This window comes from Pestalotiopsis fici (genome assembly GCF_000516985.1).
Source record: "Pestalotiopsis fici W106-1 unplaced genomic scaffold PFICI_Scf_5, whole genome shotgun sequence".
NCBI lineage: Eukaryota > Fungi > Ascomycota > Sordariomycetes > Amphisphaeriales > Sporocadaceae > Pestalotiopsis > Pestalotiopsis fici.
The window spans coordinates 2,399,186-2,411,754 of NW_006917095.1; the positions used below are offsets into that span (position 1 = coordinate 2,399,186).

The window sequence follows — 12,569 nt, forward strand, 5'->3', positions numbered from 1 at the left end:
CAATTGGTGAACCTTTTTGCTGGGTGCACCGACCCAGAGTCGCTTCATCAAATGCCCAAACGCAGAATGAAAAAAAATATCACAGAATCGCCCAAGCCGAAATCATGTTGCTTGCTCGTCCACGCCTTTTGGACGGTCCAGGATGACGTTAAAGTTGGCGATTAGTCATCGCCCTCAGAGTTTCCGCCTTCAGAGTTGCCAACAATTCTTTTCTTCAACCATCTCTGCAATCCTGCTTGATCTTCCATGCTGCACAGCTCGGTGACACGGCGCCTATTGGCCAGCATCACATGGACACTCTTGAGACCACGTAGGGAAGACAGTTCCTCGAATCCAAGGGCTTCGGGGAAGGATGCCTTGGCAACAAGACGGGCAAAGGATTCACGGATGAGTTTCTCGCGCTTGGTGGGCTCCTTCATCGTCGTTTTCGCAACCACCACGGTCAAGTCCTCGACGGAACAATTGCGCAGTTCCTTGATGTCCTTGTCGGCATTCGGTCCCCACCAATGGAATAGGATCTCTGTCATAAAGGTTTTCAGTATGTGATCTTTATATTACGAGAAAGAAAAAAAGAGAATTTTGTTGAAAATTTCCATGTTTCAGGGAAAGATAGAGAAACGTTTTGTGACGGAGAGAAAGGAAGCAAGAAAATTCTGTGAAACTAACTGTGAACATGATTGCGAAAAAAGGCAGAGCTGCGAAGACTTGCGCCCATCTCACAAGCGCATTGGAAGGAGATGGTCTACGCGCCTGCGTCAGTATTGTCCAACAAACCTTGATCATTTACCAGACTTACGCTGGTATTATAGAGACATTGCAGAACCTCATGATTGAAATGCTTGGAAACGGTTGCCAGAGCACCGATGTGTGGCATCAATATCAGTGATCGGCTGTCCTTGGGGCAGCTGCAGTCCGTCTTCTTGTGCAAGTGAGTCAGAACACGGGCCTTGTAGTAGTACTCTCTGCTGTACAGGCATAGCTCGAGGATTCGACGGCGGACTTCCAGAGGCAGCTTCATAAAGAACGGGAAACCCCCGTCGGAAAGAGGCTTGTCTATGCTGGATCAGTAGACTGCTCGAGGTGGTAGATATCTGGACATGAAGTAGCAGGCTTACCTGCAATGCTGACAATCTCGCCACACATCTCGATGATGTTCAAGACGTACTTTGATTCCTCGGGCTTTTTTTGCATGATGGAGGCAATCTTGACCATGGTCTGGATCACTGCTGCTCTGTTCTCACGGGACATGCGAACGCGACGACCCAATTCACTCTCATCGATGATGCCAGACTTCCACTCATCATGGGAGCGGAGCATGTTTTGGGCATTCTTGTTGATGGTGTACTCGCTCATCTTGTTGAGCATTCGAAGCTCGTAGTAGGTCGACATGGTGGCGAATGGTGTCGAAGATTGCCAGGTACTGGGGCGCCGTGGACAGTTGGGTTCAGGAAGGGACGACAGTTGAGACTAGTTGGCGACAAAGAAAACTACCTGAACATGTGCATCAGCCTGGAGATCATTGACGTGACAGACAAGCACTGTACATCAAGGGGAGTTGTTGTAGTTGACAGATTGGTGACGCCGCACGTGCTTGGCAGCAAAGTGGATTGATGCCCACAGAGAGTTGAGGCTGCCCGAGGCAGTGTGAGTGAGCTTTGGTGGATGAAAACAGCTGATGTGAACGCTTTCGGTGTTTCGGGGGTGACACGCGTCACAAGAAGTAAGAAAAATAATTTTTGGTATTGAATCTCGAAGCAGAACGTTGTGCCTTGGGCGATGAGCGAGGAGAACAGTTGTGGGCGTGATGCCTTCGGTTAGTACTCTCCAGATTGGTGCGAAACGGGAGCAAGTGGTGGGATTCTTTTAGCAAATAGTACCTGACGAAAGAGGTTTCTGGGACAAGAAAAAAAAGTGGGCTGATACATCTCAATGAAATTCAAATGGTACGGATGGGAGAAAAGTCAACGGTCATGGTGACTGAATCCTCCAAGGTTCTGGTTGCCCCGGCCGCCAGTGGAGGGGGGAAACGGGGCCAAGATGATGTGAACACGGACGTGAGGGAAGGCGCGACGACAAGAAGCAACAACGATTAGCAACGGAAGGTACGCACAGCACCAGTGCGCACAACTATAGTGGACAATCAGAGCCTTGTCTGCCTACTGCTCACCAAGTGGATGACTGCTTGGTGTGAAGGCCAATCGATCAAGAAAGAATGTTTTGGTCAATTCACATCTTGTCTGCAATCATTGCTAGATTCAAGAATACGTGAGAGAATGGTAAAACAATGGGAGGCAAGCACCTTGATCAACTTCACATACCACCGCCTAGAAGGATAACGACATGAATTTGATTATATTGGTAGCATACGTCTTGATTTAGTGGCACAATGGCAGTGACTTTCCCGATCTGTCAAATGTATACACGGACATAGCTCTATGGCTATGATAGTCGAGAATGATTCGTCGCCCTCTTTGATCATATTTGAATATTGCGATAAGACAAGTCGCCCAAAGAAAAGTGCATTTATCTACATTGACAAACATGGACATGAGATGTCCCAATAAGGACAAAATGTGGGCTGTCTACAATCCGGCTGCCGGGCCTCTTGATAATCCTAGTTGACTAATACACAAGCTCATTGTCATGATCTACAAGATGATTGAGTCAAGTCTTGTGATGGACTATACTGATATGAAAAGGTCAAGGAAGGCTCCAATACTATCAAAGGAACCTCTTGGCCATTCATTAGGTATTACTTACAGTCTTGTAAGCTCATATGCAGTCTATGAACATGTCTCAGGTGAGGCTCAATATGTGATGACCCGTGGCCAATAATCTGCGTGGTTTTTTTTTTTTCTTTTTCAAGAAAAGTATAACTGAATGCGCTCTCATGTATATGACAGCACCTTGTCAGTTGAACTCGCGCGTACACGAATATCTTTGCTGGCTGCGTATACTTGACCAAGGTAACGGGCAGACTCGAACATTTTTGCAAACTTGGTGGGATGCTTGGTGATGAGTCAAAGATATCACAATACAAGGAAGACATCGGCAGGACGTAGTTGCAGTACTTGTAGTAATTGCTTCTTCACCAGTGACTGCCTCTCTCCAGCTCATGCATGGATGAGCCAGCTGATGAAGTAGTAGATAGCTCGTAATTAAAAGATCTTGGTGAGATAGATATATCCCACATGCATTCTTCGCCATGTTGTAGTCTTCTACAATCGTAATCATGCGTAACGGAACAGAACCGTCATCCATATCCAGATCTATACCCAAGACCAATCCTAGACGCCATGTAGACCAAAAAAACCGTGAATGCTCATAATGCCATGCCTCCTTTCCAGGCTTCAGCCCTGCATGTCTCGTTGCTCAATCGTATTATGTGATGCACCCGGTTCACGCGGTCATGCATATACCAAATTGGTATCCAGCCACTTTAGGCTGGCAGATGCCCACTTCAGTGGAAATTCCTGTGGTGGAGGGAAAGATTCGAGAAAGCATCGGCTGGGGGCATGCTGGGTCTGTCCTTGTCGGATTCCTCGCCTGATACTTCCCACGGTACATCCTCGACCAGCGAATTTCTATAGTGCGCATGTGTCTCTCTCCGATCTCCGTGGTGTTGGTGGTGTGAATGTGGAGCATAGTTTGAGTCAATGCTGGCCGTCCGCGATGCGCACGGGCTAATACCGCTAATGATGCTCCGGCCCCCGTAACTCGATTTCCTCTTGCCAAAGTCAAATGTGAAGTCGTCAAACATTCTTTGGTGCTCCAGGTTTTGTTGTGTAAAGGGACGGTTGATCCGCCTCTCCAGAGGCGTCATTTCTTGATAGTTGTTGGTGATGCTGGCCTTTTTCGGCTTGTTTGACCGAAGCCCGTTGGTCAAGGACCGCATGACGCGCACCGATCTCTTGCTGTTTAGCTCCGGCTCTTGGCTGCTGCCGACGGGTGTAACGGTTCCCGATGTGTCGCTGTTGCTGCTCTCGCCAGAGCTCCCCGAGTGCTTTCTTCGCCACAAGCCCATGATGGCTGGTTGATTGTGTGAAGGGAGGGCGTTTTGGTATGCTTGCTCCTTTTCTGATGATAAGGAAGTAAGAAAATGAGAGTGTCAAGAACTGATTTCTCAGGGGTCGCGATTCAATTGATGGGTCAAGATTGAGTCGCTGGCTCCTCGAGGTAGTTGAGAAATCACGAGCAGGTTGTACTCAGATCATGTGGCTGAGTGAATGGTAGCTTTGGTTTCAAAGAATGGCGGACCAAAGATGATTACAAGAGACGGATCTGTTTTTAGATACAGTCTTGTGGTTAAGAGAAGAAAAACATCTAACCCCAAGCGCATTGAAAAGCCCCGTTGATCCGTCACGTTGTTCAAATATGTAAGGCTCGCACACGCCCTACATGAGATGCGGTCAACTGGGAATAACGCCGAGGGTGGCCATTCTACCACAGTAGCGGCATCGCCTATCCTAGCCTATCCCCACAAGCCCACCCTCGCACACCCCATCCCCCCTAACCTTCCCGTCGAGGCCAGTACAGCCCGGCCAATTACAAGCATGGGGGATGCCGAATGCGGGGGCACCGAAGACCCCTAAACTCCTTTACCCAGAACGCTAGGAAACACTAGAACGCGGTCCACTGCACAAAAGACGTCACCCGGCACCATGTCGACCCTGTCCGGACCGGGCCCTCTTGCGCCTCTTCCTTCTCTTGTGTACCGCCTCTTGTGTTCTGTAGTCTGTCAGCTGTCTGCTGTGTCTATCTCGCGCCGTCCAACGTTGAGCTGAACGTAGCACAGGCGAGCGCATCCTCCGACTGCCGAGTATTTGAGCGCCAGGCCGCCTTCCGTCACCCCTCCCTTCCAAAGAAGAGGGCCACCGTGGCGAGCTATGCTCAACCCCAGCCTCTGAAGCTTCGAGTGTGGCACACTCCGGCCATAGCCTTGTTGCCGATGGTTGTTTGTCAAGCTTCAGTGCTTGTTTTGTGCGCAGATTGGCAGCGAGATGGGAAAAGATCTTTCTGTGCGACCGTCGATCATACTACTTGATCTGGTAGCCATATCCTGCAAGTCCGGGGAATCTCGGGCGCGGAACACCCCAGGTTTTCACTTGGCACACCCAAGAAAAACGCAAAGATAAGAGCCAAGCGGCCTGGTCTCGTCTCGAGTTTCTAGAAGTCTGCAAGTCAGGCCATCTAGATTTTTGTATCCTTGCTTCCGATACCACCACACCAATGGGCGATGCAGGACAGGACAAGAAACGGCCGGGGCTGCGCAGGTCTAGAATAGGCATGCTGAGGCGGCTCTGCCTGTAGGATTAATGTCACCTAGCCACCGTGCCACCAAGCGAAACGAAAAAGGTTTGCGGGGATGATGCGATTTTTTTTCCCCCATCTCATCTACGGAATACACTAGCTACCGATTTCAATCCTATCATGCTTTATCTAATAATGTAGCCATATTTATCTTGAGTGAGCGATGAGACGGGGGATTGTTAGGGTGGGGAAATGGCGCTTCGGTGGCTGCCAAGCGACTCAGGCACTCGTTCAACTTGGAAGAGACCTCGGGAATTGGCAGAACGGCCGGCATCTGCCGTTGTGTATTCTCTCATGACACTTGTCGATTTGTTCGTTCAAATATCATTCTAAACATCAACAATGAAACTTTCAGATTCATGTTCAGACTTTTAGAATCGTCTTTGGAGCGATCGCGATTGCCCGTCTCACTCCATGCAAAATTACCGGCTTTGAGCTAGGATGTGGTACAACGCTGCCCATGACTTAGAGGGCTCCATCTAGAACAACCTCGTTGATCTACTGCTGTTTATCTTCAGAAACTTGAATATAGACATCTCTCGTCTCGTAGATGTGCATCAGACTGGCGTTGGAGGTATAAGGTATAGAATGGACAATTCGGCAGAGCTGGTCTGGTGAAGGCAGTGGATACAGTCATGATGCTGGGTCTATAATGACGGCGTGGCCGACGGCGGAAAAGCAAGACATAGGAGCCACTTAAAGGCGCATAGCTAGCGCTTGCAGCCTTGAAAATACCCGCTCAACCGCTTCAAAGCCAATGACAGTTGCTCTATTGTCCGCATCCAAGACGTAGGGAAAAGTTACCAATGTGGAGCTTGGGACGTTGCATTGCTATGGACGATATGTTCTGCTGAGATTACAGTGCCTGCTTTCAGTTCAGATTCAAGTGCAGTTAATCATCATGAACGAGACTTGCTCTGCACATTTGAGCATGGTGACTCAGAGTGCTCGTGTTCAGTACCTTGAGCTCTGAGATGGTGCCGTCGCTAGAAACATCCATCTGATCCCGACGGACGCTATTCGTATCTGTTGATGACAATCGCACCGGCGACAGATATCAAGACTTGAGGCCATAAATATTCCATGTTCCCCGCGTCGAGGGCGTTGTCGGGAAAACTCAGGAGCCATTCACTTTACGTTCCAGTGGTATAATTCGCGAACTCTAGGAAATTTATTGCATAGTGCCCGCGAACTACCCATGAAGTAGCTCTAAAATTTAACTCAGTTCAACTATCCTGCTTACCCGAAGAACCGGAGCTTGGGCAAAGCCATCATGCCCGCGCCAGTCCTTTTGGTCAGTGGGATGAGTTTACTGCTGGTGTTAGCAGTCTGACTAATTTTGTATATAACGCCGGTCCAATCATTGTTCGCAAAGGGCAATTGTAATCTCAGAGGAGGACACAGGCGAGTCTAAATGTGAGTGTCGTCAAAAGTTTAATGGAGGTCGAGTAGTTGACTACTGTTTATATAAGACCGATAAGGCTGCGGCTGTTGACGTCGCTCGTTATAAAACGGAAGCCTCTGGAATAGCCATCAGCAAAGCTGCCTACTAATTGATGGGTATGAAATTCCCATGATTGCCACCTATGAATAGTAATTCATGTTTGTGGCAGTTATCTCCAAAATAAACCTAAATAAATGCGTCCATTCTCTTAGAGGACTCTCGGATACAGATATTGGAGATGGGGCTTTAATATTCTTTTAACTTCTGGGAAGTATAAAATAATGTCTTTAAACAGTATGTAAATAGCTAATTTTGTTCTCTGTTATATATTAACTTGAGAAGCAATTATGGTGGCGTCCATTTGTGCTCCAAAAGCTGCAATGGCATTGTATTAAAATGCTGATATATATCACTACACATTTTCAATTCATGTAACCATAAGGATATCTTCTGAACTCACATTATCGCATCTTCTGAGCATATCTTATCTGCCTGTAGGTCACCGCCATGCTGCCATCATTATTACGCTGCTCTAGTCACATATACCACTGACGAAGTCGTATGCAGCCGGACGGAAGACCACCATGAAACAATAACAATCGATTGCCACAAGAATTCAGTAACTGGCGAAATTATCAGCAATATAAAAGTCAAATGATATTCACGCAATTTGACACTCCGTGTTCAACTGTGATGTTGGTCGAGTTACAGGAGCACCTACCTAATAGGTATCCTCTTGATTGAGGTTTCGTGATGCCACTCGCTCTCCACACTATAGGAACCATGCTACATCAAAATAACATAATGAGTTACCCTATTCATATTTATCTCGCACGAAGCATCAACTCTGTGATTTTCGCTGTGGTTCAACAAAGTCGGAGGAAATGCATTGGGTTACCGCTGGTCGAATACAGTCTGTATCTTTGAAGGCAGTCCGTTTCAACCAAACGCTGTTTACTGGACGAGAACATCGATCAGTTGGCCAATCTAACAGTCAGGAAGCGTGTATCAACTCGGGAATACAGGGATAAATCGAGACTGATTCGTCATATGGGATATATCACTCGATAGGCCTGCAGCAATTTGACTTACCCAAGTGGAATTTGAGCTGTATTGTGCTCGTCCCAAGCAAGAGTCTACTGTAATTATCATCAGAATCAACGCAAATGGAGAAATTTGTTGGAGCAGCAAGACATAATACTCATACTTCAATCTCATTATACATTGATAACCACTGACACAGGAAGCAGGAAGTATCGTTCTTGGTGTAACTGCTTCGAATCCCTCTACCCATGTATGTTTATCTGCTTTCTTAAAGACTACTACAGAAAGAGTCTAATTTTCTGCTGAAGTCTATCTTTGAGCTTTAGGACGACATTGTCTTGCGACCGGCGCTTCAGAGAATTGATGACCTCCATATCTTCCTGAGTGACCACGATATTGATTTTGGCCAATCAGAACGAAATGATATTGCTTACTGGGATTGGTTTTTGCTTTATTTTTGAAAGAAAGTATTGCAGGTGTCCTGAAAGCTGCAACACCGGAATCCAGGGACGATAGTTGCCGGTTGCTTCATAGTGATCTGTTCTAAACGTTCATAAATGAATAACTGCAGACAAGCCAAATTAACGCCACACTTATTGATTGGAGCTATCTTCTCTGACGAATGATGATAGCATGTATTACTCTCCAGCAACTGAACCAATCAATCAATTTGAACGCGGACTTGTCAACGCGGCGGCTCGGCGACCCAAGACGTGTATGATTTACCCGAGCAAAAGCCATGTTTCAGACTGTCTCTCTGTATCAATCTTGCAAAAAGACCTCGTCATAGCAGTTCCGCATGAGCTGCAAAACTGTCTGCCGCTGTCTTGAGTGCTGTAATCGTGCCGCATACGGCAAAGATTTGGAACTGTTGGCAGTTTCCGCTTACCCAGAGTTAGGTATGCAATGCATTGCCGCAGCCGAGACGTCTTGAACACGGACAAAAGGATTTTGCCACAATCATGGACTTGACAACACCGGATTGAACACGTATGTGGTTTTTGTGCCACTTGCTTGGAAATCACCGCCTATATATGCTTGCTGGCCATTCTAGGGTCGCACAACAGCTAATAAGTCACTGGCGTTCGGCATTGAAGGGTGGGGGGTCCGGCATCAGAGTGGTCGCGCGAACATGAGGTCAGATTGATAGCGAAGAAGTGAACCAGGGGAAAAAGAGCGCATTGCACTCTCGACGCCAACACACCCATTGAATCTCACCGCCCGTCTTCAGATTTCCTATTGTGGTAATTTGCTTTTCAATCTCTTTAGCAAATGAAGCCTCACAGAGCATGAGTAAAACACGTTGTATGTTCTATGTACGAAGCTATTCAGTAGTAAAGATCAAGTGAGGAATTGTAGGAGGGGGTTCAAAGAGATCTGCTACCTCGTGGTTGACAGACAGGCTGCCGCAGACTCAACTTCTTCTGCTGCATGCTCTAAGCCTCACTTTTTTGGAATTTCAACCAAGCGAACGACATCTTACTTGACGACAAAGATCCACTCCACCGGCCAGGTCGTTTCTCGCATATGCCGATGTTCGCAGCAAAAAGGTCTTTATATAATTGGCCCGGAGGCAATAGATATTGTCACTTGACCAAGCTGTATTCGGAAGCCCGCATTTTGCGTCAATGCTTTCTATGCAGCTACCTTCCTTTGCGCGGAATGCTGCTTTCACCAAATGGGCGTGAATTAGCATTCTTAAAAAGAATGATTTCCCCATTATGTGCTTGAAAGGAAGCAGAAGACCTGGAGCCTGAATCCTGACCACGGGTTTTCACTCTTTTCGAGATACACCATAATTGAGGGTAGCTGCTTGATCGACAATAGTGTCGCCCACAGTTGACGTAGGTGACTGACATGTGTGATGAAAAAGGCACAGAACTTGTGGATGCATTGTAAGCCAATGGATATGCAGCTACTGGGATACTGTGCAGCATCCCAATGCGAATCATCACGAACTATCATGTCCCATCATCTAAGACTTGTTGTTTCATGAACAATCTAATTATGAACCGCAGAGCTGGAAAGAATAATAATACCGCACGCTTAAGAAACTGAAACATTCTGGGGAGGATTTGTGAAGATGATTCTCGTATCAGGAAGACAGAAGAAACATGCATTCTGTGATGCAACGGAATGCTGAATTATGCTTGAAGTATAATTTGTTCGTCCAGGCCAACGTTGGTATAAACGTGGACGGGACGAGAGGTATATTACCTAGCTAACCTAGTACGTTCAAAGTTAGTTGTCGCCGTGTCAAGGGAGAAAGATGATCAAATTGGCGTGGACGAACTGAATACACTCTGGTGCCTGGAAAGATCCAAGCATGTTGATGCACAATGACATTTTGCATATGTGACGTGCATACATGCCTACATATGACATATCTCTGTATCTTCTATCTACCAACATCTGAGACGGGATACTAGGCCCTTTGACGATGCTCTGCTTAGTATATCTCGACCCCGCGATTGGCGTTGAACACGGCCTGACCCCACGGCAAGGAGAGACACACGATTGCTGCAAACTGACACCCAAAAAGAGAAAAAAAGAAAAAAAAAGAAGAAGAAGAAGAAAAGATCCCAAGATAGACATTGGTAGCCCAGGCTGAATGATTACGTGCATACAGAGTACGTGATCATTAATACGATGGAAAGGGTCCGGTGTTTGTATGTGCTGGCATCGCTAATGTACTGTTCTGCCTACCGTGCCTGCTGGCAAATGGGATCTCAAGGCTGCCGTTGAGAAGCTGCAGTCCCAGCAGGAGTCGACGATACAATGACCCGTCCCCTCGAGACCTCCCGGGTATTCCCATGGCCACGTCTGTCGTCGCTCATGTATGCCGGGTCTTTCTGTCTCTGGCTGCCTACCTGCTCCCCTCGTTCCCAAGAGACGGCCCGTGTCTTCCAATCTTTCCCTTATGCGACTCATAATTCTTGGTGCATCACAAAGCAAAGCGTTTTGAATTTGGTTCTAGATTCTTGCTTCAAGTTGCCGTTGCCGCCCATTGATTCCACGACGTCAGCTTGCCGCAACGCCGTTGGTCTGTTTTACAGTCGCTCAAGCGCCGAATTGATACCCAAGGGGCCAAAAGTGCTCAGTCGGGCATCCACCTCTCTCACCCACCACCACCCTTCCTTCTCCAGCTTCTCCCGGCCCAGCGTCCGAGTGCAAAGACTAGCTGGAGAACTTTCCCCTCTATCCGGCTTCTTCCCGCCGCAATATCCAAAGACCGGCGTTATTTTTTTGTGGTCGCTGGTCGCTGGTCGCTCGTCTGCTTTCTTCCTCGACCCGCAGTCGGTACGTAGAATTGCTGGCTTCTAGAACCCTTCAGATCCATTTGAGTGCGGTACCTTTCTATACCTGTCCATGGCCCCCGGCGACTGTTTTCCAGAGGGAAGAAAAATCAAAAAATAAACAGGGTTCAGCCATTCTCATCCGCGACACAGGGCAGAGGGCAATTATTAACTCGACGCTAGCCCAACGTCTCGGTTGACTGTCTTGTATCAGATCAGACGGTGAATATTGTGTCAACTTTCAGGACTATACTCGCTCAATCGTCAGTTCTTAGTCTCTGCCTAGCTACAGGGGGGTTTTCGATCCCAACTCCACTCCGAAAAAGACCCCTTCAGTTGGCTCTCGTCAAGTTCGACAAACATCCTTACACACGGGATTCAAGTCACCAATGACCCGTTCAAAGTTGCAACGAATAGAAAAAAAAGAAAGTTAAAACAATAAGCAGACGTCTATCTAGGAACCCGGAGAGAGAGAAAAAAGAGACAGTCGCTACGAATCCTGTCAAAATCCACTTTTCTTTTTGCTCATTCTTTTTTTTTTCTCCCCCTCCCCTCTTCCCGTTCCTCTCGATATTTTTGTGGGTAGAATATAGCCAAACTCGGAGTCCGATCCACCTTTGGGTAGCTACTAGCTACCTTAACCAACAACCCACCGATCCGCTGCCCGCGTGCGGGAAGACTTTGGCATCTAAATCAGAAAATCCAGCTCTCTTTGGGGTGACATCGGTCCCTAAAAGTCGATCACCAAGGATCCCCCAGGTCCCCGTTGCGACCACTATCGATAAAAAAAAAAGAGTGACTCCCTTCTCCCTCCGAATCCCTGCCGGCGAAAGAAAGAGAGAGAGAAGATAGAGCTCTCTCAATCTGAACTCTGCCCTTTACGGCTCTATTCGGTCAGAGTTGTGCCCATTCCGTCCTCTGTCCATTCACACTGCCTATCTCCCCTCTTTTTGGGACGGGTGTGACACAGCATACAAAATTTGTCTATACCTACCCAACCTAGCATTGGAGACAGACGGCTGGACAACAAGCGAACAAGCGAAAAAGGTCTTCTGCCGCCGCCATTCCCTGCCTGACCTGGCAACCCGCCGTTGCAAGCAAGACGTCCGTCCGTATTACTCTTGCTGCCACACCACCACCTACTTCGGAAGCAAAAGCCCCAGGAAAAAAAAAAGAGGAAGAAGATAACAACAACAAAATTAAGGCAAACCCTGTCAAAGCTGCCCACGACAATTTTCCACCCTACCCCATCAGTTTCTTGCTGCTTACTGCTGTGTCCAATCTCTGGACTATCATCCAATACGTATTAAGGTCCGCCCCGCCTTCTAGCGACAGCGGCTTATCAGCCAGACCCAAGGAACATTCGTCGATTGCATGCCGCTGCGCTAACAAGAGCGTCGCTGCCCCGCTGTCAATTGGCTTCAACTCGATTTTATGCTTATTGGAGAAACTCTCGACCACGAGTAGTACTCGAA

The 12,569-nt window shown here is 47.6% G+C and overlaps 2 protein-coding genes across 2 annotated transcripts; both read right to left on the minus strand.

Annotated features, from left to right (window-relative positions):
- Positions 1-161: 161 nt before the first annotated feature.
- On the minus strand, positions 162-1,389 carry PFICI_08040 (uncharacterized protein; the record flags this gene model as incomplete). The annotated part of the gene is made up of 4 exons (XM_007836621.1): positions 162-520; positions 667-742; positions 797-1,053; positions 1,116-1,389. 4 exons carry the CDS (start codon positions 1,387-1,389, stop codon positions 162-164), a joined length of 966 nt encoding a protein of 321 aa, XP_007834812.1.
- Positions 1,390-3,460: 2,071 nt separating this feature from the next.
- On the minus strand, positions 3,461-4,024 carry PFICI_08041 (uncharacterized protein; the record flags this gene model as incomplete). Its single annotated transcript, XM_007836622.1, has 1 exon — positions 3,461-4,024. One exon carries the CDS (start codon positions 4,022-4,024, stop codon positions 3,461-3,463), a length of 564 nt encoding a protein of 187 aa, XP_007834813.1.
- Between the last annotated feature and the right edge of the window lie 8,545 nt (positions 4,025-12,569).